This window comes from Andrographis paniculata, unplaced genomic scaffold (assembly GCF_009805555.1).
Source record: "Andrographis paniculata isolate CXL003 unplaced genomic scaffold, ASM980555v1 Contig69END, whole genome shotgun sequence".
NCBI lineage: Eukaryota > Viridiplantae > Streptophyta > Magnoliopsida > Lamiales > Acanthaceae > Andrographis > Andrographis paniculata.
Window position 1 is genome coordinate 242548 of NW_026137605.1, and position 25870 is coordinate 268417.

The 25870-nt window shown below is 26.9% G+C and overlaps 4 protein-coding genes across 12 annotated transcripts; all 4 read right to left on the minus strand.

The window, feature by feature from the left end:
• Window positions 1-275: 275 nt before the first annotated feature.
• Window positions 276-2286, minus strand: LOC127263733 (kirola-like). Its single transcript, XM_051292923.1, has 2 exons — window positions 1921-2286; window positions 276-777 (listed from the first exon to the last, which is right to left on the minus strand). Exons 1-2 carry the CDS (start codon window positions 2102-2104, stop codon window positions 506-508), a joined length of 456 nt encoding a protein of 151 aa, XP_051148880.1. The 5' UTR covers window positions 2105-2286; the 3' UTR covers window positions 276-505.
• Window positions 2287-5187: 2901 nt separating this feature from the next.
• On the minus strand, window positions 5188-7610 carry LOC127263734 (kirola-like). Its single transcript, XM_051292924.1, has 2 exons — window positions 7283-7610; window positions 5188-5715 (listed from the first exon to the last, which is right to left on the minus strand). The coding sequence occupies exons 1-2, from the start codon at window positions 7464-7466 to the stop codon at window positions 5444-5446; spliced, it is 456 nt and encodes a 151-aa protein (XP_051148881.1). The 5' UTR covers window positions 7467-7610; the 3' UTR covers window positions 5188-5443.
• Window positions 7611-15603: 7993 nt separating this feature from the next.
• On the minus strand, window positions 15604-19507 carry LOC127263732 (transcription factor bHLH68-like). Its single transcript, XM_051292921.1, has 7 exons — window positions 19058-19507; window positions 18717-18939; window positions 18480-18539; window positions 18120-18185; window positions 17242-17307; window positions 16621-16683; window positions 15604-15940 (listed from the first exon to the last, which is right to left on the minus strand). Exons 1-7 carry the CDS (start codon window positions 19237-19239, stop codon window positions 15797-15799), a joined length of 804 nt encoding a protein of 267 aa, XP_051148878.1. The 5' UTR covers window positions 19240-19507; the 3' UTR covers window positions 15604-15796.
• Window positions 19508-21445: 1938 nt separating this feature from the next.
• On the minus strand, window positions 21446-25188 carry LOC127263494 (nicotinamide/nicotinic acid mononucleotide adenylyltransferase). 9 transcript variants are annotated; one of them, XM_051292545.1, is made up of 12 exons: window positions 25136-25165; window positions 25018-25062; window positions 24723-24752; window positions 24519-24591; window positions 24338-24411; window positions 23982-24067; window positions 23520-23603; window positions 23213-23297; window positions 22910-22989; window positions 22685-22786; window positions 21951-22009; window positions 21446-21823 (listed from the first exon to the last, which is right to left on the minus strand). In XM_051292545.1, the coding sequence occupies exons 3-12, from the start codon at window positions 24739-24741 to the stop codon at window positions 21724-21726; spliced, it is 762 nt and encodes a 253-aa protein (XP_051148502.1). In that variant the 5' UTR covers window positions 24742-24752; window positions 25018-25062; window positions 25136-25165; the 3' UTR covers window positions 21446-21723. The 9 variants fall into 9 exon arrangements, with proteins under 9 accessions (XP_051148502.1, XP_051148501.1, XP_051148506.1 ...); XM_051292544.1 differs by having other exon boundaries at window positions 25030-25062; window positions 25136-25157; XM_051292549.1 differs by lacking the exon at window positions 25018-25062 and having other exon boundaries at window positions 24519-24610; window positions 25136-25188.
• Between the last annotated feature and the right edge of the window lie 682 nt (window positions 25189-25870).

Sequence of the window (25870 nt, forward strand, 5' to 3'; positions counted from 1 at the left end):
TAATATAAAAATAATAAATATATATACTAATATATTATTTTTTTTAAAAAAATGTGTATTATATTGGCAAAAAGAACACTATAAATTTTTTATTAAAAAATTTTATATATACTATTTTCAAAAATATGTTCATATAAAATAGATAGGAATTTTAATAAATATAGTATTATATTGTTTAATTGTGTGGTATAGTAAAAGTATATAAAGAAGTCAACTTTTATATGAAGCAGAGAAAGTAACCATTCTCATTATTAGTGTATTTACAAGGCAATATATATAGTAGCAAGTAGTTCAAACAAACTTCACATGAGAAAATTAAAGAAACATATGCAGAAACATTAACAACACAACATTGGGAGAGACAGAGACAGCAAAGCTGCTAAGTACTCTCTGACTTATTACAACACCAAATACAACAACAACATCACAAATTAATTATCACATCATTAACCTTTGAAGATGCATAAAACATTCATGATCACAACATCAACCCCATCAAATGTACTCATGCTTTCTTGTCATGGTGAGCCTCGATGTCCTTAGTGACGTCGATGAAGTAGGCGAGGAACGTGGTCGGGTGCACCACATCTTCATGAAGCATCTCGTAGTCGAGTGTCCATGTGACCAAGTCGATGTTGTTCTTGGTCTCGATGTGGAATGTAATAAGAAAGTTCTTGAAGTGTTCCATTAGATCTCCGCCTATCATCTTGAACTCCATCGCCTTGTTCTCTTCATCGATTTTTTGAATTATCTGTTTCGCCACTTGCCTCTTTCCATCTGCATATCACATTTTTTCTTTTTTAAAAAAAGGCCCATCGATCATACGCTGAGATGAAAAATAAAATCAAAATGTGCAAACTTAATCGTAATCTCTAATTATTTAAGGATGATTAAATAAATTAAAATATTTTTATTTTTTTTATAATCAACTGCAATGATGAAAGCTCAGAATATATATATTAAAAAAATAATTAAATGAAAAATAAATAGTATAGTACTTGTCAGAATTTAATTAATAGGGTAGGAGGGGCTGAGTTGAACTTGAGGCTGAGATTCGTCAACTTGAGCATGCTTAATATATAAAATATGATGATGAGATTATTATATAATTGTAAATCTAATCTTTAATAACTCACTTATTAATAAATTCGACGATCTTACACATTCTAATATAAGTTTTAAAATAATATAAAATCGAGTTATTTTAAAATATTGAGTAGGAGATTTTCAACTACAGCCCACCTAATGGTAGAGATTCTATCCCTTATCAAAATCTTGAAATATTAAAAATAATAAAAAGAGTAAAACATTCATATATATATATAATTGGTATTTATATTTTATAGTGAATGCAGTATCTAATATTTTATGGAAATTTTATAAATTATCTTGACTAAACCACTCAGTGAATCAATAATTGATATATTATCATTTTCTTATTTTAAAACACAGATATTATCTAAAAAAACCCTCCAATAAGATATCTCAATAAATATAATGTAATAAAATAAACTCAATCATAATTCGAGATTTAGAGAGACTTTCCTCACTGTAAATTAATTTTCGGCAAAATATATACACTCACTCTAAATTAAAGGAGAAAGAAATCACCAAAAAATGAGTAATGAAAACAGTATAAACAATAGCGTTTTGAAAATGATAATTTTAAAATAACAACAAAAATTAAAGCCATCGTATTTCCTTATAAGTACAAACAAAATAATTTTTTAATAAAAATTAAAAATATTTTGATATTATATATATATCATTTTTACTATAATAAAAAATATATATTTTTGAATATGACAGAATAAGGTTGAAAACAACAACTATTCCAACAAACAAAATTAAGATTTACATATGTAGATCGATCAAGAATGACAAAATAAAATAAAATAAAATAATAGGAATCATACATACCATGAGTGTAGTGCCAAGAAATGACAGATCCAACCTTCCCGAGCTCGCCTTCGTGCAATTCAAAGCCATGAACATGAACACTCGCGTCTGCGATTTCATGTGGTGTTTGTGTGAAAATTCCGTGGAACACGTCCCCTCCGTGCTTGAACTCTATTGCCGCGATCAGCTTCCCCGTCAACCCCATCTCGCTCTCTCTCTCTCTCTCTCTCTATATATATATATATATATGTGTGTGTGAATCTCGAGGACGAAGAAAGTAAAGAAGAAGAAGAAGAAGAAGATAGTTGTAGAGTGATCAAGTACTTGTTACTATTTGTTTCTTTACTTGTTCCATTGTCTTCCTTTTATAGAATAGAAATGAGGGGTTTGATCTACCCCTAATCAAGTATGATCACATGATCCCATTTCTTATTAATGTTTTTAAATAATAATAATAATAATATTACTATTTTTTTACTATTTAAAATATGACATTCAAATTGTATATATTTACAACAAAAATTAGTCACAACTAAGCACAACCTAATGCTTTATTAAATTTGATCGCCAAATATGTGAATGATGAATTTGTTCAGTCGCAGATTCATCACCACGTCCTAATCACTCTCTATTTTATTTTTATTTTTTTAAATATATATATGTATATATATCAGCGCAATTATTATGGTTATTATTGGTGTTTTTATTTTGATATTTTGCCTGGTGAGAGATAGCCATGGATCTGATCTGCGTATTAATTTATTTGCATTCATTGGAGTGAAGGGGTTAGGTGGGGATATAACGTAATTAATGGCTGTCTCCTCAATCATACACACGCATATATATATATATATATATATAGTCTAATATGAGTTTCCATTAGGATGTTGATCAGATCAAAATTAAAATGCATATATATATATATATACTTAAATATCTATTTGTTTTTTTTTTTTTGCACGTATAGTAGTTTTAAAAATATTAGTATTACATTGGGATATAATAGAAATAAAAATTAAAATAATCTTATTAGTACGTGTGATATAAATGTAAAGACATTTGTATAATATAGTGTAAGTTGTAAGGGTATTTGTAATGTTAGGCAGATAGTACAGTTACTAAAAAAGAGAACTAGATACTTTGTTATGAGACATATTAAAATGAAAAAATAAAAACTTTGTTATGGGACGGAGGAAATATAATACAATATATTTTTATGTAAAATAATTCTACCTAACACGTAATATATTATTGATAACATGTTATGCAATATAGTACTCCCTCCGTCTCAAACACCCTGCAATATTTATTTTTTGTATGGCCCAAACACGCCGCAATATTTCCAAAATAGAAAATAATTAATTATACTTAATCTATGCTCCACATTTTATCCTCTCACATCATTCAAATAATAAAATAAAATATATATTTTTTTCTTCATCATATCACATCACATCACCTACTATCCACCTAAAAATTCATGCAAAAAACAAATGTTGCACTTTGTTTAGAACGGAATGAGTATAATATATATATATATATATAAATGGGACCATATATTTCTATATAATATAATATTATACTATGTTATATAAAAAATATTTATTGTTTATGTTATATATATATATTGATGGGATCATATCAGAGCATTATTTTAAGTGCATCCAATAATATAAATTAATTCTATACTACCAGAAGCTTCTACATATAATAAATGCTGAATTTAAAATAAAATATATATCATCCCAAAATATATTTGTTGGCCCGAAATTTGATTCCGATCCAAAAGTCTCAATTGAGAGGATCAATGATTGTCTTGTGAGCCACTTGATGCCATTTCTCAATGTTAGGCCAAAAAAATACAACATCCAATAAATGACATAAATAAGGAAAAAGATTATAAATAAAATAAAATAAAAAGGTAAGGATAGTGGAATTTAGAGTTTTGAAAGTTTTTTGAAAAAATAAAAAATTAGTATTTAATTTGATATTTTATGAGATAAAAAATATATTTGACTTGATATTTTTTTAAAAAATAAATAGAATCAAATTAGTGAAAATTAGTTGTGTAATTCTTGGATGGATTGGATCTATCTATCTATCACTCCAAGTAATTATGCTTCGTCTTTGATCTCAAAATGTATTCCATTCATTAATTTACTTTCTGTGTACTGCCACGTGGCAGTGTTTTATTGGTCCAGTCCCGCAGCACAGGAGTAGGATCTACTAAACCCACGTTTCTTCCTCATTATTATTTCATAATGCTTATTTAAAATTCCAATGATTGATCCGTTAAGATTCACACATGTAATTAAGGAGGATGAATAATGAATTAATGGCCAATCAGTCTCCATAATGATAGTCCACTTAATGGATCATCAATTTGATTGCATTTTTAGGCTTGCATATCGTCGAACCATACATGCATCGATTGGTCTTGGATTGGAACTTTATTGGTCATGGGTCGAAGATATTTGATTCAAAATCGACTGCTTTTATTGATAGAAATTTTATGTGACAATAATATTATATAAAAATTCTTTTGGAGTTTTACGATTTCTGTTTTAGTTTCATTTTTCAATATTTATTTATTTTTATATTATATTAAAAGTATTTTTAATTCAATAATGGATCAAATATGTTTTTATGTTATAGTATTAAACATCTATTCTGATTCAAATTTTATTCTCAACCTTAAATGTAACTTTTAACGGCACATCCAAACATACGTTAAATGTACATTGGACAATGGTTGGATAAGGTGCTGAAATATCATTCAAACAAAATAAATATTGAGTATGTTTCGTTTGAGTTTGAGTTTGAATTTTTTGAGTTTTTTTAATTTAAAATTTTAATTTAAATAGTATTTTAATATAGCATTTTATGAGAAAAAATATTATACTTTTATTGAAAATCTTGGTCATTGATCATATTAAAATATCATTTATTATTGGCTAAGCAAAATTCAGAGATTTGTTTCTGTATCTACCTTTATCACTGTAGTTCCCTTCAAGTGTTCATCTATAAATTCTAATATGAAAAATCACCATATATTGAATTATAATATAACATATTTTATACTATAAATATACTGAGATATGTATAAATATATGCTAATTAATTATACAATATATGTTGATTTGGTCAAATCAGTATCATGCTGACTTATCCGAATATGCCTATTTTTATCCATTTTAATTTTTAGTGATTTGATTGTTAATCCAATGATCTTAATGTAATGAACATTTACTTCTCTTTAAAGCAACCCACACTATATATATACATCCATATAAAAATTAATCTATATATTTACAAGACATTGAAAGCAATGCATGAACAAACTTCACACAAGAAAATTAAAGAAACATATGCAGAAACATCATAACACATCATTGAGGGAGACAAAGACAGCGAAGCTGCTAAGTACTCTCCGACTTATTACAACACCAAATACAACAAGTACATAGTTCTCACAAATTAATTATTACATCAACCATCGATGATAAATAAAACATCGATACCGACATCAACCCATCAAACATACTCATGGCTTGTTGTCATGGTGAGCCTCGATGTCCTTAGTGACCTCGATGAAGTAGGCGAGGAGTGTGGTCGGGTGCACCACGTCTTCATGAAGCATCTCATAGTCTAGTGTCCATGTGACCAAGTCGATGTTGTTCTTGGTCTCGATGTGGAATACAATTAAAAAATCCTTGAAGTCCTCCATTAGGTCTCCCTCGATCATCTTGAACTCCATTGACTTGGTTTCCTCGTCGATTTTTTGAATGATCTGTTTCGCAATTTTTCTCTTTCCATCTACATATCCAATCAATAATATCACAAATAATAATAATAATAATAATAATACTCTTTCCATCCCAGTAAAAAAATGTCCACGTTACTGTAGATACGATAATTGAAGTAAATTATATTTAGTAAGTAGTTAAGAAATGCGTTAGTAAAAATAATTATAGATTAAAATAACTAAATATTTTAATTAAAATTAATAAAATTATAAATTATCAAATTTAAAATATAATTAAAGTGTATAATCATATTTTTTTAAAAAAAAAAAAAAACAAATTATGTAGAACATACTGAAATAGAAAAAGTTACACTTTTTGTGAGATGGAGAGAGTAATAATTATAACACTTATGGTTCTTGGGAAAATTTATTATGTCATTAAGGCTATAATATTTTAATGGACTAATTAGCAAACCCTTAGAGCATGTTTAATATAGAAAATATGATGATATTATATTATAATGATTATATGTGATTGTAAGTTATTGAATTGTAGTTCGAGTTTAATTGGTGTTCATTATGATTAAATGATACTAGGGTTTGGTTCAATTATATACATAAATTATATTGTATGTATTTTATAATAAAATATTAGTTATGATATTTTTAAATGTACATTGATGTGATATTTTGAATGTAAAATTAAATTTCAATTTAATATAATAAATAAAAAATAAGAGTTTGATTTGATACTTTTTTTAGAGAAAAAATTGAAATAATAAATTAAAACCGAAATCTCACAAGTAAAGGCTTGCAATAATTGTAGGAATATCGTAGGAAGGAAGGCATCCCCCTAAAATTTCAGAACTCGAATTAATAAATGAACTCAAATAATTTTGTCGAACTTATTTAGGGTTTGAAGATCTCACCATGAGCATTTTATAATAATAATAATAATAATAATAATAATAGTTGCTATCAAGATATACTTAAATTACTGACATACATATATATATATATATATAATATGTTCAAGTAGTAGGAGTATTATTTTTGTTATGTCATTTGAGTTAATTATATTTTAAATTTGTAAGATGTAGTAGTTTGTGGTGTTTTGGTATGGGGATTGTATATATGAGCTTATAAGGTTGAAAAAACAACAAATATTCGAACTAATAAAACCAAGGCTTTGTCTATAGATAGAAGTTTTTTAAGTTAACGATAATAAGTATTTGATATGATATGTTATGAAATATATATATATATATGTATTATTACTTCATTCGTTTCATAAGAAGTATACTATTTTTTTTTTCGTCTCAAAACACCCTTACAACTTTAATATATTATACAAATGTCATTACTTTTATACCGCACAATTGAATAGGAGCACTTTTGTCTTTTTTTTTTTTTTACTATAAACCAATATAATATTAATATTAAAATATCTATGTGGAAAAAACAAATATTATTCTTCTTCCGAAACAGAAGTATTATTATTATTATTGTAATAATCACTATTAATAAATTGTAAGAAAGCTTTCTAAATGTATATACAAAACAAAGTCTAACTAATGACAAGATAAAATCGATGATAAAATTAAGATATACATACATATATATATATATAGACGATACCATGAGTGTAGTGCCATGAAACGACGGATCCAGCCTTGCCAAGCTCGCCTTGGTGCAATTCAAAGCCATGGACGAGGGGGCTGGCGTTTGCGATCTCGTGTGGCCTTTGCTTGAAGAGGTCGTGGAACACGTCCCCTCCATGCTTGAACTCTATTGCCGCGATCAACTTTCCCGTCAACCCCATCTCGTCCAACCTAATTGATTAATTAATATATAAATGCGAACTCAGCGAATTCGATGAAGATAGTTATAAGTGATTACCCAGTTAGTTGTAATTAAGTATTTGATTCTTTCTTTGCTTCCATTGTCTACCTTTTATAGAATAGAGATGGGGAGAGCTAATCCATCCCTAGTCCCTTAAATTACATGATTCCTTTTATATTTTTAATATTTTTGAAAATTATTATTATTATTAAATAAATTCATTTTTCAAAAGTATTATTTATTGTCAAGGATTTGGTCTTTTTAACGTCTGCAACAATATATTCCATTAAACAAAAAAAAAAAAAAATTACTCTCATTTTTTATTATTAAAAATATACTACTATTTTTTAATATTACAATTTCATATGATATTTTCACAATTTTTAATAATTAATAATAAAAAATTCAAAAAATTCCAAAACATTAAATTGATGATGTATTTAGATATTTTAATGAATGAAAATACATTAAAAGAAAAGAAAAAGAAACATTGTACTCCCTCCGTCCTATATAATATGGATGTACGATTGTAGACAGGGAAATTTAGGTAAAATATAATTAGTAAGTAATTAAAAAATGTATTAGTAAAAATAATTATAAATTAAGATTAAGATAATTAAATAATGTAATTAAAATTTAAAAAATGATAAAATTTAAAATGTGATTAAAATGTATAATTATATTCCATAAAAGAAAATTATGTGGGATGGAGGGAGGAGTTTCTAAACACTTTTGTTATAATTAAACTTTATTAAGTTTGATAGTCTGCTTAATAGAAATATATGACGATGAATTTAATCACCACCCTGTATGATCACTCTCTATATTTTTGTATTATTATTATTATTACTCCTTTCTTTTTATTATTTTGGTATAATCAACTTTAAAATATCTATTTTTTATTTTAAAAAAATAATCATATATTTCTACCAAAATATTCATAATTTTTATTTAAATTACAAATATACGGTTACATATACAATTATTTTATACATAAAATTAAATAGTAAAAATTCAAATTTTTTTTACACATTTTCACTAACTAATAAAATACTATAATTTTTTAATTTAGTATAAAATCCCAAAAACCTCGCTCGTTGAGTATTATATTTTGTGGAGTGAGGGATTGCAATAGATCTATTGTTTGTATATATATTTGCATTCAATGCAGCGAATGTGGGGACGTAACGTAATGGCTGTCTCATCAATTACTCATATATATATATATATATATATATATGATTTATCCTATACTACTAGAAACCTCCTCAAATAAATCCAAGTGTTAGAATTTTAAAATAAAATGTGAGAAGTCCCGAGTTGAGTTAGATCAATAGAGAGTGGATCGATTAGGAAATGACTTGTATTAACTTTATTTACTTTTTGTTCTTCGACCTTATATGTTTTTATTATTTTTATAATATCAAAATCTATAAGCGCTATTTTTTCGATGTGTTTTGAGTAATTTTTTTTTTTTATCAAATTTAATTATAATCTACAAATTAGATCTGAAAAAACTAAACGTATTGAACTCATAATTTTACGGTCACAAAATTCATTCTCACACCACAAACCATTTTTTATGAGCTTATATGTTTTTTTATTTAAGTCAAGACACATGGTTGACCTTCAATTTTAAGATTGCATACTTTAATCATTTTTCATTTTTTTCTTGAAAAAGGATTGCATATTTTAATTATATTTTTAAAATTTTTACTTCACAAATTTTTATTTTAATTAATTTAATTAGTTATTTTAATTTTAATTTATAATTATTTTTACTAATATATTTTTTAATTATATATTAATTATATTACTCTTAAAATCTTCTATCAACGGTAAACAAGAAGGAAGACACAGAAGAAGTAAAGCTCAGTTAATAAGCAAAGTATTGTATGTTAACTCATAATATTTATATTATTTCAAATCACAACAAACCATAGGTTAAAGATAAAAATAAGCAAAGTATTGTATATTAAATCAAGTTGAGCAAACACCGGCGTGTGTTCTTTTAACAAAAAAAAAAAAAAAAAATACACATATTTTTCAAAAAAATTAATATATTACATATATTTATTATTTCATATTTCCTACACAATTTCTATACTTTCACATCAAAAAATAATTCTTTGAATTATCTCACAAAACAAACACACTCTTAAAAATTACCAAATATTAATGGTATAATTTAAATATTTTTAATTTATTTTATTTTTTTAATATATTTTGTAAATTATATATAGAATAGTAAAAAAGATGTTTGTTTAAATAAAATTATAAAAGTTTTAGCATTTTTTTAAATAATACTCCCTTCTACAATATTTTCTATTTTAGTATATCTTACATTGCTACAATATTTAAGAAATAATTAATACTTCGTTCGTCCGCTTCCAATGGTCACATTTACTTTTGCGTCATTATACTTAACATTAAATAATCATTATATTTGTATAATTTTTTTATAGAAATTTCTTTTTATTAGTATTATAAGACATTAATAGAAGTATTTTTGTATTTTCTTCTTAATTTATAGTATTATATTTTAATATAATAATTAATATTTAAAGATCGACGTCCAAAAAGTAAATAAGATCCTTAAAGTCGAACAAAATAGTATATTTTATTCTATGACACTACTTAAATGAAAATATGAATATATATTATCATCTTTTATCACATCACCAACTTAAATTCTTGTGTCAAATTAAAAATATTGCTTCTTTTATCAGACCTCTGAGTAAATAAAATTTCAGGCCATAATAAATTATTTTTCTAAACATGTAAGGTCACCTACATTGGGGTTTCTCCCTAATAAAAAATTACTAACGTCAGCTTTAAAAATTATGTAAAAAAATAATAATAATAATTATTATTATTCTAGACCTAATGACATATATTGTCATATTATTATTGAAATTTAATAATAAACTAAATGATTTTGATACACATAGCCTTATTATGAATGACATAAATTTATTCAGATAATTAATGAAACACGCAGGAGCGACACGTCTTCTTTTCTTTCCCTTTAATTAAACTCAAAGTCACTGTCTCGATCACTATCACTAATTCAAGAAAATAATTTTGCAGTCTAAATGTCGATTGAATTAGTGTGGCAGATGAACTTATAACCGTTAGATCGTGTTCAACATACCTCACAATACCCCTTTAATCTAGCATTTTACTATATCACTTCTTAGTGTTTTATTCCACTAATATAGTTTGCATGTTATTATGTGTTATGTTCGACAGGAAACTTTATATATTGTGTCTTCAAAACGTTGTTGGGTTCAAGAATTCCTACATGAAAAAAAAAAAAAAAAAAAAAAAAAAAAGAAACTTTACGTAAGAAGTAAAACATTAAGTATGTTTCTTTTGTTTTGGTTTGAATAAATTTGATTTAAATTTGTCATTAAAATAATATTTAATTGAATATTTTGTGAGATAAAAAATGTATATATATTTTTTTAAATGCATAATTCATATAGTAAAAATTGGGGGTTTCGTGCAAAAGAAACACATTGTTCAGTATGAAATAATTCATCTATAATATATATTCACCTTTGTTGGGAGAGAATAAGTGATGCACAAATATTTTTTTCGAGCACCTATTCAAGGGTCAACTCCCGAAGCGTAGTTATATCACAGTTAACGGTGACTTGTCAATGAAATAAATGCAGAGACCAAAACAATAAATGACAAGTTATTTATTTACCCGGTTCGGATATAAACAATCCTACTTTCGGGGATACCAATTCAGAAGAGGTTCATTAATTAGTGCTGATTAAGAACAAAATACCAAAATTCCTTCAACCCAAACTACAAACTGATTACCTAGGAAATTCCCTCCACAGGCATATATTGTCACATATGCGTACTAACAACTAACACATAGCTGAGTAGCTCAAATTCTGAATGTTCTCCTGATCGGAACTCCAATTCCCCTTCGACCGACGAATTTTCCGACGAGATAGTAGTGTATATTACCCACTCAATGCATAGAGATAGAAAGGGAAGATGTTGAGAGGATTGATACAATATTCCTCTCACTACACACTCTCTCAAAACCACCACCCCAACCTTCCCACCATCTCGAGCTGTGTAAGGCAACCACAGTAAGCATGTTTCAGACATGCAATTAATTTCCTTGATACAAATAAGGAATTATGTGTAGCTAATCACTTTTTACTACAAAAGGACAAAGTCAAAGTGACTATTTTGTCTTAAGAAACCATCATTCATAGGAAAAACAATAAAATGCAACTTGAAAAGACTACACAGTTGGGTCTCCCCAGCTGAGTCAATTGGAATCTAACGATTACAGCAGCAAAAAAAAAAAAAAAAAAAAAATTGTCAATATGCCAAAAATAAATTATGAGGTTATTCAACTTAACAACCTCATAGAATTTTTTAGTATATTAAAATATTATAATATTTATTAGTTAGTGAAAGTATGTAAAATAAATTTAAAATTTTTGTTATTTATGATTTATATATAAATTAATTATATGCATAATGATATATTTATAATTTATTAAACATTAAAGGATAATTCTAAATACTTTTGAATGAGATTGATAAAAATAATAAAAATAGTATTTTGAATTGAAAAGGAAAAAGTATATAATTCAACAATTATATATACAAATGTAAACATCTTATTAATTAACACTTCTTTTATCTCACTCAAATGTACCATTTTGGATTTTTGTAGTAAATTAGAAAATAATAATGTTTTATTAGTTAATAGAAATATATAATATGATTTTGATATTTTTGTTTTTTATAGTATTTTATTTATAATTTATGTAAAAACAATTATTTTAGTATTAATATATAATTATTTTTATTATAATAATAAATATATTTTTGAACGAGACATACAAAAATAATAAAAAAGAAAATACTTTTAAGATGAAATGAGGAGTATATTAAATTACATCCTTAATACTAGTATTAATATACATGATAGTATTTGGCTTCATTATATGACATGTTTATTACGTAGCATTTTGAAGTGAAAACATACAAGTTTTATAAAATGTCTACATTAAATTATTTACAATCAATTTAAATTAATCATATAATAATAATATTATTATTTTATAAAATCACGGTAGGTGGATGGATCATCTGAATGTGATTGAGGTTGCTGATATATATACAGACAGGAAGAAGTGGTTTGCCCTTCTGATGGAAAGAGACTTCTATTACTAAATTAAATAATTTTATTCTATATATACAAATAATCAAATGAATCCTCAAGTAATCAATCAGTAATATCCAATAATTTTATTATTATTATTATTATTGTAAGTGGCAGCATTGAAAAATTGATTGTTCAATAAATAAATAGTAAGTGTGTTTATTTAGTAATTATAGTTTTATCTTCTTCCTTTTTTTTTTTTAGTGTATGACAAATCGTACTAATATTATTATAGAAACAATATTTTATATATTTTCATTGAACTTTATTTATATATTATTATATTTTTAAAATTATATAGAAATAAAACACTAATATTGATGACAAATTCAATGTACTTGCATGCATCACCCATGACTCATGAAAGCCTTATCTTAATGTGTGTGTATATATATATGATTATTGACTTAGGATGTGTTTACTTCATAATTTTTTATTGTATTCTTTATTTTAACTTAAATAGTAGGTTAGATGTCGTATTTTATAAGAGAAAGAAAATAAAAATTATGAATATTGTATAGTAAAAAAAAAAATTAAAATCAAAGTAATTAAAGATAGTATAAGTGTGTTCTAGTAATTTTTATTATATATATTACTTATGTTTTTTCCTAAGAAATGTAAACTATATTCATAATCATATTCAACAATTTCACTTAAAAAAATATAATATAAAAAAAAAAAAACAAAGAGAACAAATATTTTTTTCTATTGCGCTTGATTCGACAACTTAACCAATATACACCTAGCGTGTGTTTACTTTGTAAAATAAGATTATATTACATATATTATTTTATAAGATAATTAATTTTGCCTAAAATATCATTAACTATATATAATTAATAATAGTAAATTAGATATTAATTAAAAAATATATTTATATAGAAAATTATGTGGTGGAATAGTAAAAAATGAAACTCAAACTTAAAAAATAACATAGCTTATGAATAATTATTGTACGGAAAATAAAACAGTTTTGTGGACGGGGGAATATATAATTATTTCAAGGAGGATCGGATTGAATTACATCCCTTGATTTAGATCTTATTAATTTAATTAAAAATTATTAGATATAGAATTGAAGGTTAAAAATAAATTCAGCTATGTACTGAATGCTTATAAACATCAGCATATCATCAACCTAATTATTTTTTAAAAAAAATTAAAAAATAAATTATATGTACAAATGTTTGTTTAGATAGGGGGTTTTGGAAAGTTTGAAAAAAATAAAAAATTAGTATTTGATTTGATGTTTTATCAAAAAAAAAATATATTTGATGTAATATTTTTTAAAAAATAAATAATGTCAAATAAGTGAAAGTGTGTTGTATAAATAAAATTAGATACGAAAATGAGTTGACCAAATAGTGCAGTGTAAATATTAGATGAAGCTGCCGGTCACTGTAACCAATGCATTGTTGAAAGGATAATACGCATTTATTACATTCTCACTCACTCTCCAATTATTTATACCTACTCTTAATTTGTCACGCAGAATTAATATACGCTCAATAATTGTTTTTCTTTCTTTTTTCTTAAAACAAATGTTTTAGGAATGTTCAGTTTTGCAAAATTTTGAAATAATACAAAAATTAAATATTTTATAAAAAATAAATATTTAATATGATATTTTTTAAAAATTATATCGATTTTAATTCTGTATTAGATAATAGTTTATGAAAGAAAAAATATATATATTATTTAAAGACAAAATTTGCAAAAAATAAAATTTAGGAGATTTGTATTATAAAAAAAAAAAAAAAAATGAAATTCTATGCATGCATATATATATATATATATATATATGCCTTGGACTTGTTCGTTTAATTTATTTTGATGAATTATTACTGAAAAGGAAACATCTCCACGTGATGCACGACTGTCTGCATCTGCAGCACTTCCTTTCTGTCTGCGTTTGCGTTTGCTTTTGATCTTTTATTTTTATTGGTTTTAAAAAATTAAATTTTGTAACTAAAATAATTATATGACATAATAAAACAAACGTTTGTTTGGTTTTTGATTGAGTTTGGAGTTTTTAGTAGAGTTTTGGCTTAAATAATATTTTAATATATCTCTATTATGGATATAGTTGAATACTAATCATACAATATATAAAAATTAAATTACATTGAATCATATCTCTATTATGGGTATCTTTGTATTTTTACATGTCATGAAATAGTATGATAGTTAATTAATATTTAATAAAAAATAAATAAAATGATAAGAGTAAATAAATTGATGAATAGCAACGACCTGATAGCTGCGAGAATCGACACCGTTGATTATGGGGCCCCGAACAGATCATCTATATCAAATTTATTATTATCTTTTTATCCAATAATTGCCATTATTATTATTATTATTATAATATAAAAGTAATTAATGTGACAATTAAAGAGTCCATCAATTAAAAATACTATTTAAGTACGCAAACCAGTATGTATGATATGGCCCAATAATAACATTTATCTATTTGCACTCTAATTCTGCACCCCTTCTTCTAAGTCCAAACTACTTTCATTTCTAAATTAAATGCAGTGGCCAGGAATTCTAATTCAACCCTATTTTTCATTCGTTTTTTGGAGTTTTGCAATTTTTTTTCAATTAAGTTATCTACTTTATCCCTCATGTAAAAATAAGTTCAATTAGTTTGGGTACAAATTTTAATATGTTTTGTAAATTTTATCTTTTATATAGCAAAAGTAAAAAATAAGAAAAAATGGTTAAAAAAAAAAGTAAAAAATGATACTCAATATTAATGATTATATCAATACATAGTACAAATCAAAGAAAAAATGACAAAAATACCTCTTATAATACAAATATAATCACATTTGTAGAATTATATGAATATTTTTAATGTTAAATATAATAACGACGCAAAAAAATGTCCTTTCTTATGGGACGGAGATAGTAGTATGATTCAGATAAACCATTATTAATATTTTAGACAAATTAAATATCATCTTCATCTCCATCATAGCTAAAACATCAAGAATCAAAATGAATCATATATGAATATCATAGAAGCAGTTCAATCTGCAAGCTCAAGATGTCTTAACATTTTCGACATCCTCGCGAACAATAATATCATTGCGCCGTCATCATCGAAAGTTTGCGCAGAATGCCGGAGCCCAGTAATCAGCTCCATTGATGTCATGACTCCCAACATCGACTGTCCAAGATATCGGGACAAGGCACAGCCCTCGACTCCTAAGATCCTTCTTCTGTTCTTCGACGAGTTCATCCTGATGATGATCAAATTAAATTAGGAAAGATCATTGGACAGGTGATTAATTTAATTTATCGATCACTAAAGCATAAATGAAGCAGAATTAATTCCATGTTGATTTCTTGCACTGAATTAGGTTGTAAGGAATCACAAAGTTGCTCTTTATACAGTTTATATTAATAATTTGCAGAAAATTAAAGCAAGAGAATATTAATTTGTATATATTTAATGGGCAAAGAAGATTTCTATCGAATAATTTAGAAATAAAGTTCACCTGCACATGCTCCCTTTCCATCATCCACATAGTTTAAAATATTCTTACACTTTCGAATAAGTTGTTTTCCAATAGTTCAATTAATTATGATGTACTCTAAAGCTAAATATTTACTTTTTTTTTTTTTTTTTTTTTCATGTGTATTACATAAAATAATTCAAACATCTAAATTTAATGGATTGTTGTTTGAGAATTGTAGTACGAGAAATTTTGTACACTAGTTTTTAAAATATGTATAAATCACAAGTGTATTGTAAACAAAATTATCATTGTAAGTAAATTTGTTCGGAGAGAAAGATGATAAGGGTGCATCCTATGTATTGAGTCGATAGTGTCCTAATATTCATGTATCCTAAAATATTAGTAACTTGGCTATATATATATGTGTGTGTGCGCGCGCGCACGTGTGTAGGTTTTCTTACAGGGTGATCGTGCTGTGTTGTCGATGCTGATGATTTATTCCCCATGTATGGTCGACTTAGGGCCTGCAGATGTATCGAGTGGAAGAGAACATGAAGATAAAGATGATGATGGATGAAGAAAGAATTAGTGTTGTACAGAAACAATTAATGAAGCCCTTAAAAATAACATTGAACATAATTTTTAAAATATTCTATACAGTAACAAAAAAATATATATATCTCATTACTCAATAATAAAATCAAATTATTGATACATTTATAACCACATACACACCTACACGCGAAGACTTTGTTTAAACTATATATTTAAATAGAAGACTAAAATGATACATTGTCGATTTACAAGAGCAAAATTATAATTTGTTTTTTCATATATTCACTTATCATTTTTATAATATAATTTTCTACATTCACAATCGTATTGATCATATAAGTTTTTTTGGTATTAAAACTACACATAATAGTTATGCCATTTGAATTTTGGTAAGCCCAAAATTTAAAATTCGAAAATTTACATAAACAAAATCCAATTATCAAAAATTACGGAATAAAAATGAGTGGAGATTAATTACCAACAAAAGAAATATGTGATTATGAGAGGTGATAGAGAAAAGTGATGACCTCAATTTGGCTCTGAAGGAATCTAATGTATCCAATAGCTTCTAACAGGACAGAAGCTGTGTCAGTCTGCAAGAGAATATAAATACCTTTTTCTTAATTGAAAAACCTCAATATTTGATTTAACTGTGAAAAGGAAATTGATCGAACACATGCTTTCTCATTGTACTGTCTTTTCCATGTCCAGAGAATTTTCTCAACCCAAAAACCCTAATGAAAAAAAAAAAAAAAAAACCCTAATGGGAACTGTGCGTATGTGTGGCTTTCATAAAAAAATAAATTCTTGATCTTGAAAAGGATCATCATAATCAATCGAATGTAGTAATTCATATATATATATATATATATTTGGTTATTCGAATTTCTTGATTTGATGAATTTGTAATGTGCGAGAGAAAGTGAAAAACACCCTAATTTAATTCACCTTTTGTATATATAGAATCAAGAATGGTATTCTCTTTATAGGAAAATTGTTAAGCTTGTCCATATATATTAATCCCGATTGAAAATTCATTGCGATTCGAACGTATAAGTTTTCGATTTTCATTAAATTTGATTTTGAGTTGAATCAAGACGCTTTGCAAACTAACTACATGAGCAATTCAAGAGGGAAAAAAAGAAAAAAAAAAAAAAAAAAAAAGGATTGAATTTTGAAGACACATGACACTTTGATTATCAATGAGAACTAAATTTTAAGAAAATGAAGTAAAATTGAAAATGTAGATGAGCAAATGAAAATAAACCATTTTTTAGAAAGTATATAAAGATAGAGAAACCAAATAAAATAAAACACGAATTTCCCTTGCTTTATAAAAATAAGTAGTTAATATGTAGTTCTTTGTGCTCATAATGTATATATAATTGGGATATAAGTGATTTACCTTTCCAAAGGGTGAAACTATTTGATGAAGGGCTGTAATTCTGTCACCCAACTTTTCTTTCCTCACCTGTGGAATTGATTTAAATATAATTGATTTCCAATCAAATTTGATCATGTTATAAATTTCCTCATTGGCTATTATTATTATTATATTTTTTTGTGTGTGGACGAGAATAATATATGAGATGAGATCGATCATGAATGGTGGCAAAAAGGAATAAGGCAAGCATGGAAACACGACAATCAAGAAAGACAAGGGCTCAATTCCAAAAACTGAAAAGTAGCCTAATTTAATTTTTGGAGAAGTCTAATAATAATAATAATAATGAACATTCATTCATTGATGAGAAAAAAATAATACCTTGAAACTGGACTGCCCAGATGGCTCAATTCTTGCTTTCTTGGCCGTGCTGCTATTGCACTTGATCATGATTATGGAAAAAAAAAAAAGTTGAAAATGTTTGAGATTAAAAAAACCAAATGTAACCAGTAATTGTATTGAAAAATCTTGAATTAATTAATTAATCAATTATGTCTGAGATGATTGAGAAACCCTAGCTAAGTGTATGAATACAACATAACATATAATATTGCTTACCTGAGTGTGATCATCAGTTTGAGTCTGCGAAGAGGGATTTTGATGAGGATGATGATGATGATGATGATGATGATGTAATAATTTAGGGGACAAATATTTATTATAATTATAATCGTAATCATAATCATAATTATATTCTTGAGCAAGAGCAGTGCTGTTGTTAGTAACAACAGTAATAGAGGAAGAGGGTGAAGCTGCTTCTTCATCCACAAACCCTTCTTCTCTGCACACCAAATTAATTAACTAAATTAAACCAAATTAAATCAAATTCCTACGACTGCATCAACATATATATATATATATATATATATAAAGAGAGAGAGAGAATTAATATAATTTACAGGTGGTGGGTGTCGACTCGATCATGATCATAATCGTAATTATTATGGAAGAAAGAGGAGTACGAAGCCCTCTTCCTCGACGACGACGGCGGCCAACATCTGCCGCTGATTATCTGCTGCTGCTGCTGCTGTTGCTGTTGCGCCGCCGACGCCATCTCCGCCTTCCCGCCACCTTTCTTCATATCTCATTAATTCTCTCTCTCTCTCTCTCTCTCTCTCTCGATCTCTAGATATATATTGGCCTTAATTGATGTAGAGAGTATCAGTGCCTCAGATCTCTCTCACTCTGTTTTTTGTCATAAATTTAATTACTTTTGAGGTTGCCTTTGTCTTTCAGCTTCACTTGTATTTTTTTATGTGGCCATAGCCATAGGGTTTTCTTCCTGAGAGCTTAATTTTCATCAGATGTAAGAAAAGGAGAGAGAGAGAGATGTAGACATACATGGGGTTTGGGGAATCTTTTGGTGTGTTTCTTCCCCAAAAGTACTTTGGGTTTTGTTTGGTCACGATTTTGGATTGTAAATTTCGAAATTGAATAATTGTTTTAATGGTAAAAAGTTATTTTTAAATGGAAAGGTGACAATATATTAATATTAATATTATATTTTGAATATAATTTTTTTTTTTATGTATAATTTAGAAAAAAAAAAATGCTCTCCCTAGTCCATTTCAATAAACATAGTTTGATTAGTAATATAAGAGAATTTAGCGGAATAATAAGTTATAATATTATAATTTTTATATAAGTATTGATGTTAATATTTTTAAAATAAATTTGAATGATATCATATAATTAATTATTTTTTTAAAAAAATATATTTTAATAAAGGATATGAAATATGTATATTATTTTTAGAGAATAAATTTTTATATAATATAAATAAAAATATATTAATTTATAATTAATACAAATTAATTTTAAAAAATAATAGAAAATTTTAAATATAAATAAATATTTATTTATTAAAAAATAATAAAAGAGTTTTAAATTGATTAACTACTTGCGTTTATTTAAAATTATGCACATTTGACATGAAAAAAGTAAAAATAAAAAAAATGATGAAAATGAAAGTCTCTGCAACACACTCCAACCAAACACAACCTTAGTTTTTATTATTTAGATTTTGTATTTTTCTGAAAAAATGCTAATATAATATCACATTAAATATTATTTTAATACAATATAATATTTTTGGTAAGTTGGAGAAAAATTAGTATGCCTTTTTTATTAAAATAAAATTTGATAAGATATGTTGTAAAAAAAAATATGTATTGTATTTAAGTTTTTAAAAAAAATATATATATATATATAGTTCAAATAATAAAATTTGAAAAAAAAATATATATAGCAAAAAAGCACACCCTTGTAATTTTTCTTGCTCTCATTCTTTATTTTAATTTATTTAACTTTCTCTTTTTGCCTTTTTTATCTTTCTTGCTTTAGCATTTGTACTCCCAACTCTATTAAAGATGTATGGAATCGTTTGCTTTAATTATATACAGTACTATTATGGAATCCTTTGCTGTTTATTTTTATTTATTTTCTTTAATAATTAAACTATTAATTAGGGAGCAGTTCAAGATGTGATTTATAGCTATTGGACGAGTGTTTTTTGTTAGAATTAGCTGTGATTAAATAAATATATAATAGGATATATATATATAATAATTTAAAAACTTTATTGTGGAATAATAGAAGAAGACCTGACAGTGACCATGTCCCATATAATTAATTCCCTAATAATTCAAAGTTGTAAATGAAGTTATTTAATTTGACCTTAAACCTAATTGTTTTGTACATTAGCTAAATAGTACAAAGCTAAGCTAACAGCCACATTATAATGACTAATAGAGTTGGATTTTTGCTCATATTCATTCCTCAACTTCCACATGTAAATAAATATAAAAATATTACATGATTTATTTGTATTTGTATTAATATGTGTGTATGTAACCAGGATAACTTATAGTTTTTTGTCTGTCTCGTACCAATACTCAATTTTCAATCTACTATCAATTTTGTATCCACGTGTTTGTATTTTTTATCTTTATTTTTGTTTTAGATGTAAAATTTAGTTATTAATATAATATAATTTAATATTTTTAGGAAAAAAATAAATAAATACTTAATACATATTTATATCATATTACATAACTATTTAATTTCTAACATTTTTTATAATTTAAAATTAAACTCATTGTTTATTGTCACAAATCTAAACTTCAGACCACCAGTTCATTCCTTACGGGAATATTAATTGATTTTTGACACGATGCTTTTAAGTATAAAATAAATAGTATTTGATTTAATAATAACATTCTTAACTAACACATCAATGTTACTGAACAAACATTAAAAACCAAAGACTTTGGCCTTTCTCTACTAAATAATTCACAAGATTAAATTTAATAATATTGTTTGGATACCCTTTCCATGTAAAAGTTACTGAACCAAATTTCAACTTACAAGCTGTTGAAGAATTGAGAAAATGATAGACAAAACATCAACCACTGCTATGTCATATGAATTTATATCATATTATCAATCAAAACAACCTGAAAGGACATATATATTTAGGTAAAAATTGCCAATAATTTATTATACTATGCAATAATTTATTTTACAGCATGAAAAGAGCTCAGTGTGTTACTAACCGGCGGGGGGCTCAGCCGCGGTGTGTTATGTATAAACCATGTTCTCTGATGTAATCGATTACCCCATCTGCCGTCAAGTACTTGACAGACAACCCTCTTGAAATAGAGTCCCTGCGATAAGAAATTATGATAATTAATTCCATAAGTTTAAGAAGTTCCTCTTCCTGAATCGATAGATGGATGGTAGGCCACACTAATCGGGTATCCACTCAACTGATTCAGTACTGAGAGTTCTTACCTCAATCCGGTTGAACTTACACCGTTTGGAACCACTTCATCGATCACTAGGATGTTCTCCTGCAGGAAAAAGAGTTTCTAGAGGATGTGAACAAAACAATGATGTACGTCACCTTTAATGAAAATGAATCTATCGGGAGGAATTTGTGTGTTAATAGACAAGGTATGCCAAAGGGCGTGTGGTAATAAGATTTTAGAGAGCATGCAACAAAAAAAGTGCCAGATTTATGGTTTGGATTTTGCCAAATCAGAACCAATCCGAAAATAATCCAAAATTTTGTAAAGAATCGACCCTAACCATGGATGCATTTGACATCCTGAAAACTATACAAAATATATCCCACATCTAAATAATAAAAGAAAGGTTTCATGCCTTCAGAATCATACAAGGCATGAATGAAATTAAAAGGATGAGTGAATTAAGTCACACTTTTAATAAAATATCTATAATAATATACTGTTGTAATATTGTGAATTTTGGATTAGTTAGGATTTTTAGTTTACCGACTCAAGTCGATCCAAAAATCCAAATTCCATAAATGTTTCAATCAAATCCAATCCGAAAATTCGAAAATCCAAAAAATTTGAATGAAATTCTAAAATTTAGTTTGGTTCGGATCATATATTCAAATTTAAGGTATTTTGCTAACCCCTAGCAATGAGTATAAATAGAAATATAATAAAAGGTATATGTAACACCGAATAATATAACACGTACATTTTACAATGGATTACCTTGTGTTCATTCAAAACATCATCCTTAGATATGATATTCTCCACATCTTGGCCGCTTCTCCGAATACAAACCAACCCAAAATCACTACAAATAGTCTTGACCTTGAAGAACCATGTTCATAGAACAATGATCAGCAAAATTGAAACCCCAATCATCAAAATATTTCACAAACTATATTCGACGTCTTATCTAAAGGTGGGGTGGCTACCCAAGTGTGACTTTACCTGCTCACGGTTCCAAACTCCGGGAATATTGAATGATTCTAACAGGTCAGAACCGCATACAAGCATAACTTTAAGCGACTCTACAAAGAGAAAAACAAGTCATGAGATTTCCATGGACAAAAGTATTGTACACACTGAGCCAGAAAGACACAATTATGCGGGGTAGCATTTGAAGTATTTCATGCTTTCAAAATTATTTTTGATAGTAGAACAAGACTATATGAATAAGCTAGCATTCCATATGTCATATGATAAGAAATATTTATATTCATAGCACTCGGCAATAAGTTGCTTCAAAATTACCAATGGACACATTTGCTCTCTCGCCCAACAAGGTTTTAACTCGAGATAGAACTGTCAATGTGCGTTGGTAGCTGCTTTGACTTGCCTATTGAAGGAAATCGAAGTATTTTCAATAGTCATAGACAAGGGCAGAAGAGCTAAAATAAAATGCAAAATCTCAACAGAAGATGTGTTTGTAACAAAATCAAAACCTTTCGAGCTTTAGGTTTTCTTAACTGAATTATAATAGATGATTTTGACGAATATGTTCAGCTTGATGTGCCATTAAAACAGAGAGAGAGAGAGAGAGAAAGAGAGAGAGAGAGACCTCCCATGAATCTACCATAATGAAATCAGAACTTTTGCAAGCAAGTTTACACATAGCAATCCGATGTTTAGCTTCTACTAAACCCTGAAAAAGTAAGCGAAAATGGTAAGCACACCATTCCAAAGACATCATACAAACGACTATCAATCTTACATGATTCCCATAACAATAGAAAACCAAGTTGCAGACACCTTATGAAAGTCGTGATCCACTACAAAGAACAGAATATGGAACAACAAGATACAAATATAACACAGATTATATTAAATCAGCAAGCGCAAATCAAACAACCTTCAAACCAACCACATTTAACCCCTCCATCTTCCCAATATTTTCTCGACCACACTTTTATTTCTTTAATTGAATTAGCAGCTATCTGTTTGCACCACATTCATCTTATAAAACTCTTTTCGGTAAGGATCTATTACGCCATATTTAGCATGCTACAATACAATGTACAACCTTCTTCTTGTACGCATCATTTACGGGCGACATGTAACCTCCAACAACAATTAACTCTCGAGCGCGCAAAGCATCTCTCGCCAACTCTGAACATTAAAAGTTTAAAACAGTCATGAATAGATCCCCATCGCCGGGGGCAGACATAACAACACATAATGACAGCTCTATCAACATGAACTACACATTTTGCACTTCATGTAACCATAAAACCCAAACTTTTGTGAGGCATTTGACAGAAACCATATGAATAAATCCATTACGTAACACCACCACCACACAACCAACAACAAAAGTAACAAGAAAAAGGGAAAGGAACACAAAAGGATTACATGAGCTGAGACTTGAGAATTTCCTACCGAAACACCGCAGGTGCATGTACGTAGGCGGGTTAAAACTTCCGGTTGACAGTAAAACTACACATTTCTTTCCCCTGAAAGAGAATTTTACGAAATTCAATCGATTTCTCTTAAACCTAGAAGCCGACAAACAAAAAATCACAAAATAAGAAGAGAGCTTGTAAATTAAAATACTGCATACTTCCATTGAGGACTAGACAATCCATCTCTTTCGATGCATCCCAAGGAGAGTTTATCCAACGGCAGCGGTATATCTGCAACACAACACAAATTCTAGCAAGAAACACAATCAACACTCAAATATTCAGTGATAAAAGAATATATATATATATTTACAAAATGCGAAACAAATCAGAATTGACGATTGCATACACAGTAAATTTACCTTGATTTGAAGCCGTCATCCCACTGCAACCTTGGAGGATAAAAATAAAAATAAATTAATAAATACTAAAGCAGTAGATCCTCTTCGGCTGAGAAGCGGGGCTAAGAAGAAGAACGAAAATTAAATAAATAAACAAGAAAGCATAAGAAGATGGGTGTGGGTCGAGTGCTGCTACGAAAAGGTAGAGGTGCCCCATCGGTTTCAAACCGGACGGAACCGCCATCGATCGAACGGTTTCTGTTCCTCTTTTCTTGGAACAGAAAAAAAAAAAAAAAAAATGGAGTACATATAATACAATTAACTTCACCATTCGCGCTAGCAGTCACTGGAGCGGAGCAGCCTGCGTAAAGAAGAAGGGAAAAGGGAGAAAAGAGAAGAAAGGAAAAATGGGGGAAGAAGAAGAGAGGAAGAACCTGGTCCGGTTGTGGTGCCGGCGGCCGCTGTGGATGCATATCCGTGTTTACTTGTCAAGTTTTTTTATTTATTTATTTATTTATTTATTTAGAACAGTAAAATTTTAAATTAAAATAATACTCAAATGATATAAATAAATATTAAGGGATATAATTAGTAGATAATTAAAAATATATTAAAATTAAAATTAAAATAATTAATTAGTTTAATTAAAATTAAGAAAAAATTAAAAAGTTTAAAACAAGATTAAAGTGTAATTTTCCAAAAAAAATAACATGGTGCGTGGGACGAACAGAAACGGACTATGTCCGACGGAATAATATAATATTTTGAATATAAAATTATAATTTAGTGTAATAAAATAAATAAAAAATTAAATATTTAATTTAATTTTTTTTTTTTTCAAAACATGATGTTAGAATAATAAAATTAGGAGTAATAATTTAATTATAACTAAAATTATTATGAGTGACTGTCCATAGAATTTTAATTTTAAACTTTGATTTTAATTTTTTAATTTTAAGACAAAAATAATAAAAAAAAAATACATATCACATTAAAATCGAATTCAAACCAAATATATAACAAATTAAGAAAATATGGCACTTTCTCTTTCCTTAAATGAAAGTATCTTTACAATAATTTAAAAAATAATAAAAATAATAGTATTTTATTAATTAATAAAAATATATAATTTTTTTTAAAAAGAATTGAAAGTTATACTGATATTAGTT

Excerpts from the sequence above, each read along its gene's own strand:
- LOC127263734 (XM_051292924.1), bottom strand. The coding sequence starts at position 7,466 with ATGGGGTTGACGGGAAAGTTGATCGCGGCAATAGAGTTCAAGCATGGA. Across the intron at positions 5,716-7,282 it reads TTCATGGCACTACACTCATG|ATGGAAAGAGAAAAATTGCG; the intron begins GTATCGTCTATA and ends TTGGATATGTAG.
- LOC127263733 (XM_051292923.1), bottom strand. The coding sequence starts at position 2,104 with ATGGGGTTGACGGGGAAGCTGATCGCGGCAATAGAGTTCAAGCACGGA. Across the intron at positions 778-1,920 it reads TTCTTGGCACTACACTCATG|ATGGAAAGAGGCAAGTGGCG; the intron begins GTATGTATGATT and ends TGTGATATGCAG.
- LOC127263732 (XM_051292921.1), bottom strand. The coding sequence starts at position 19,239 with ATGAAGAAAGGTGGCGGGAAGGCGGAGATGGCGTCGGCGGCGCAACAG. Across the intron at positions 17,308-18,119 it reads TAGTTTCACCCTTTGGAAAG|ACTGACACAGCTTCTGTCCT; the intron begins GTAAATCACTTA and ends ATTCTCTTGCAG. Across the intron at positions 16,684-17,241 it reads TCCTTCAGAGCCAAATTGAG|GCCCTAAGTCGACCATACAT; the intron begins GTCATCACTTTT and ends ATACATCTGCAG.
- LOC127263494 (XM_051292541.1), bottom strand. Across the intron at positions 22,990-23,212 it reads GAGAGCAAATGTGTCCATTG|AGTCGCTTAAAGTTATGCTT; the intron begins GTAATTTTGAAG and ends TTCTCTTTGTAG. Across the intron at positions 22,010-22,684 it reads ATGTTTTGAATGAACACAAG|GAGAACATCCTAGTGATCGA; the intron begins GTAATCCATTGT and ends TTTTTCCTGCAG.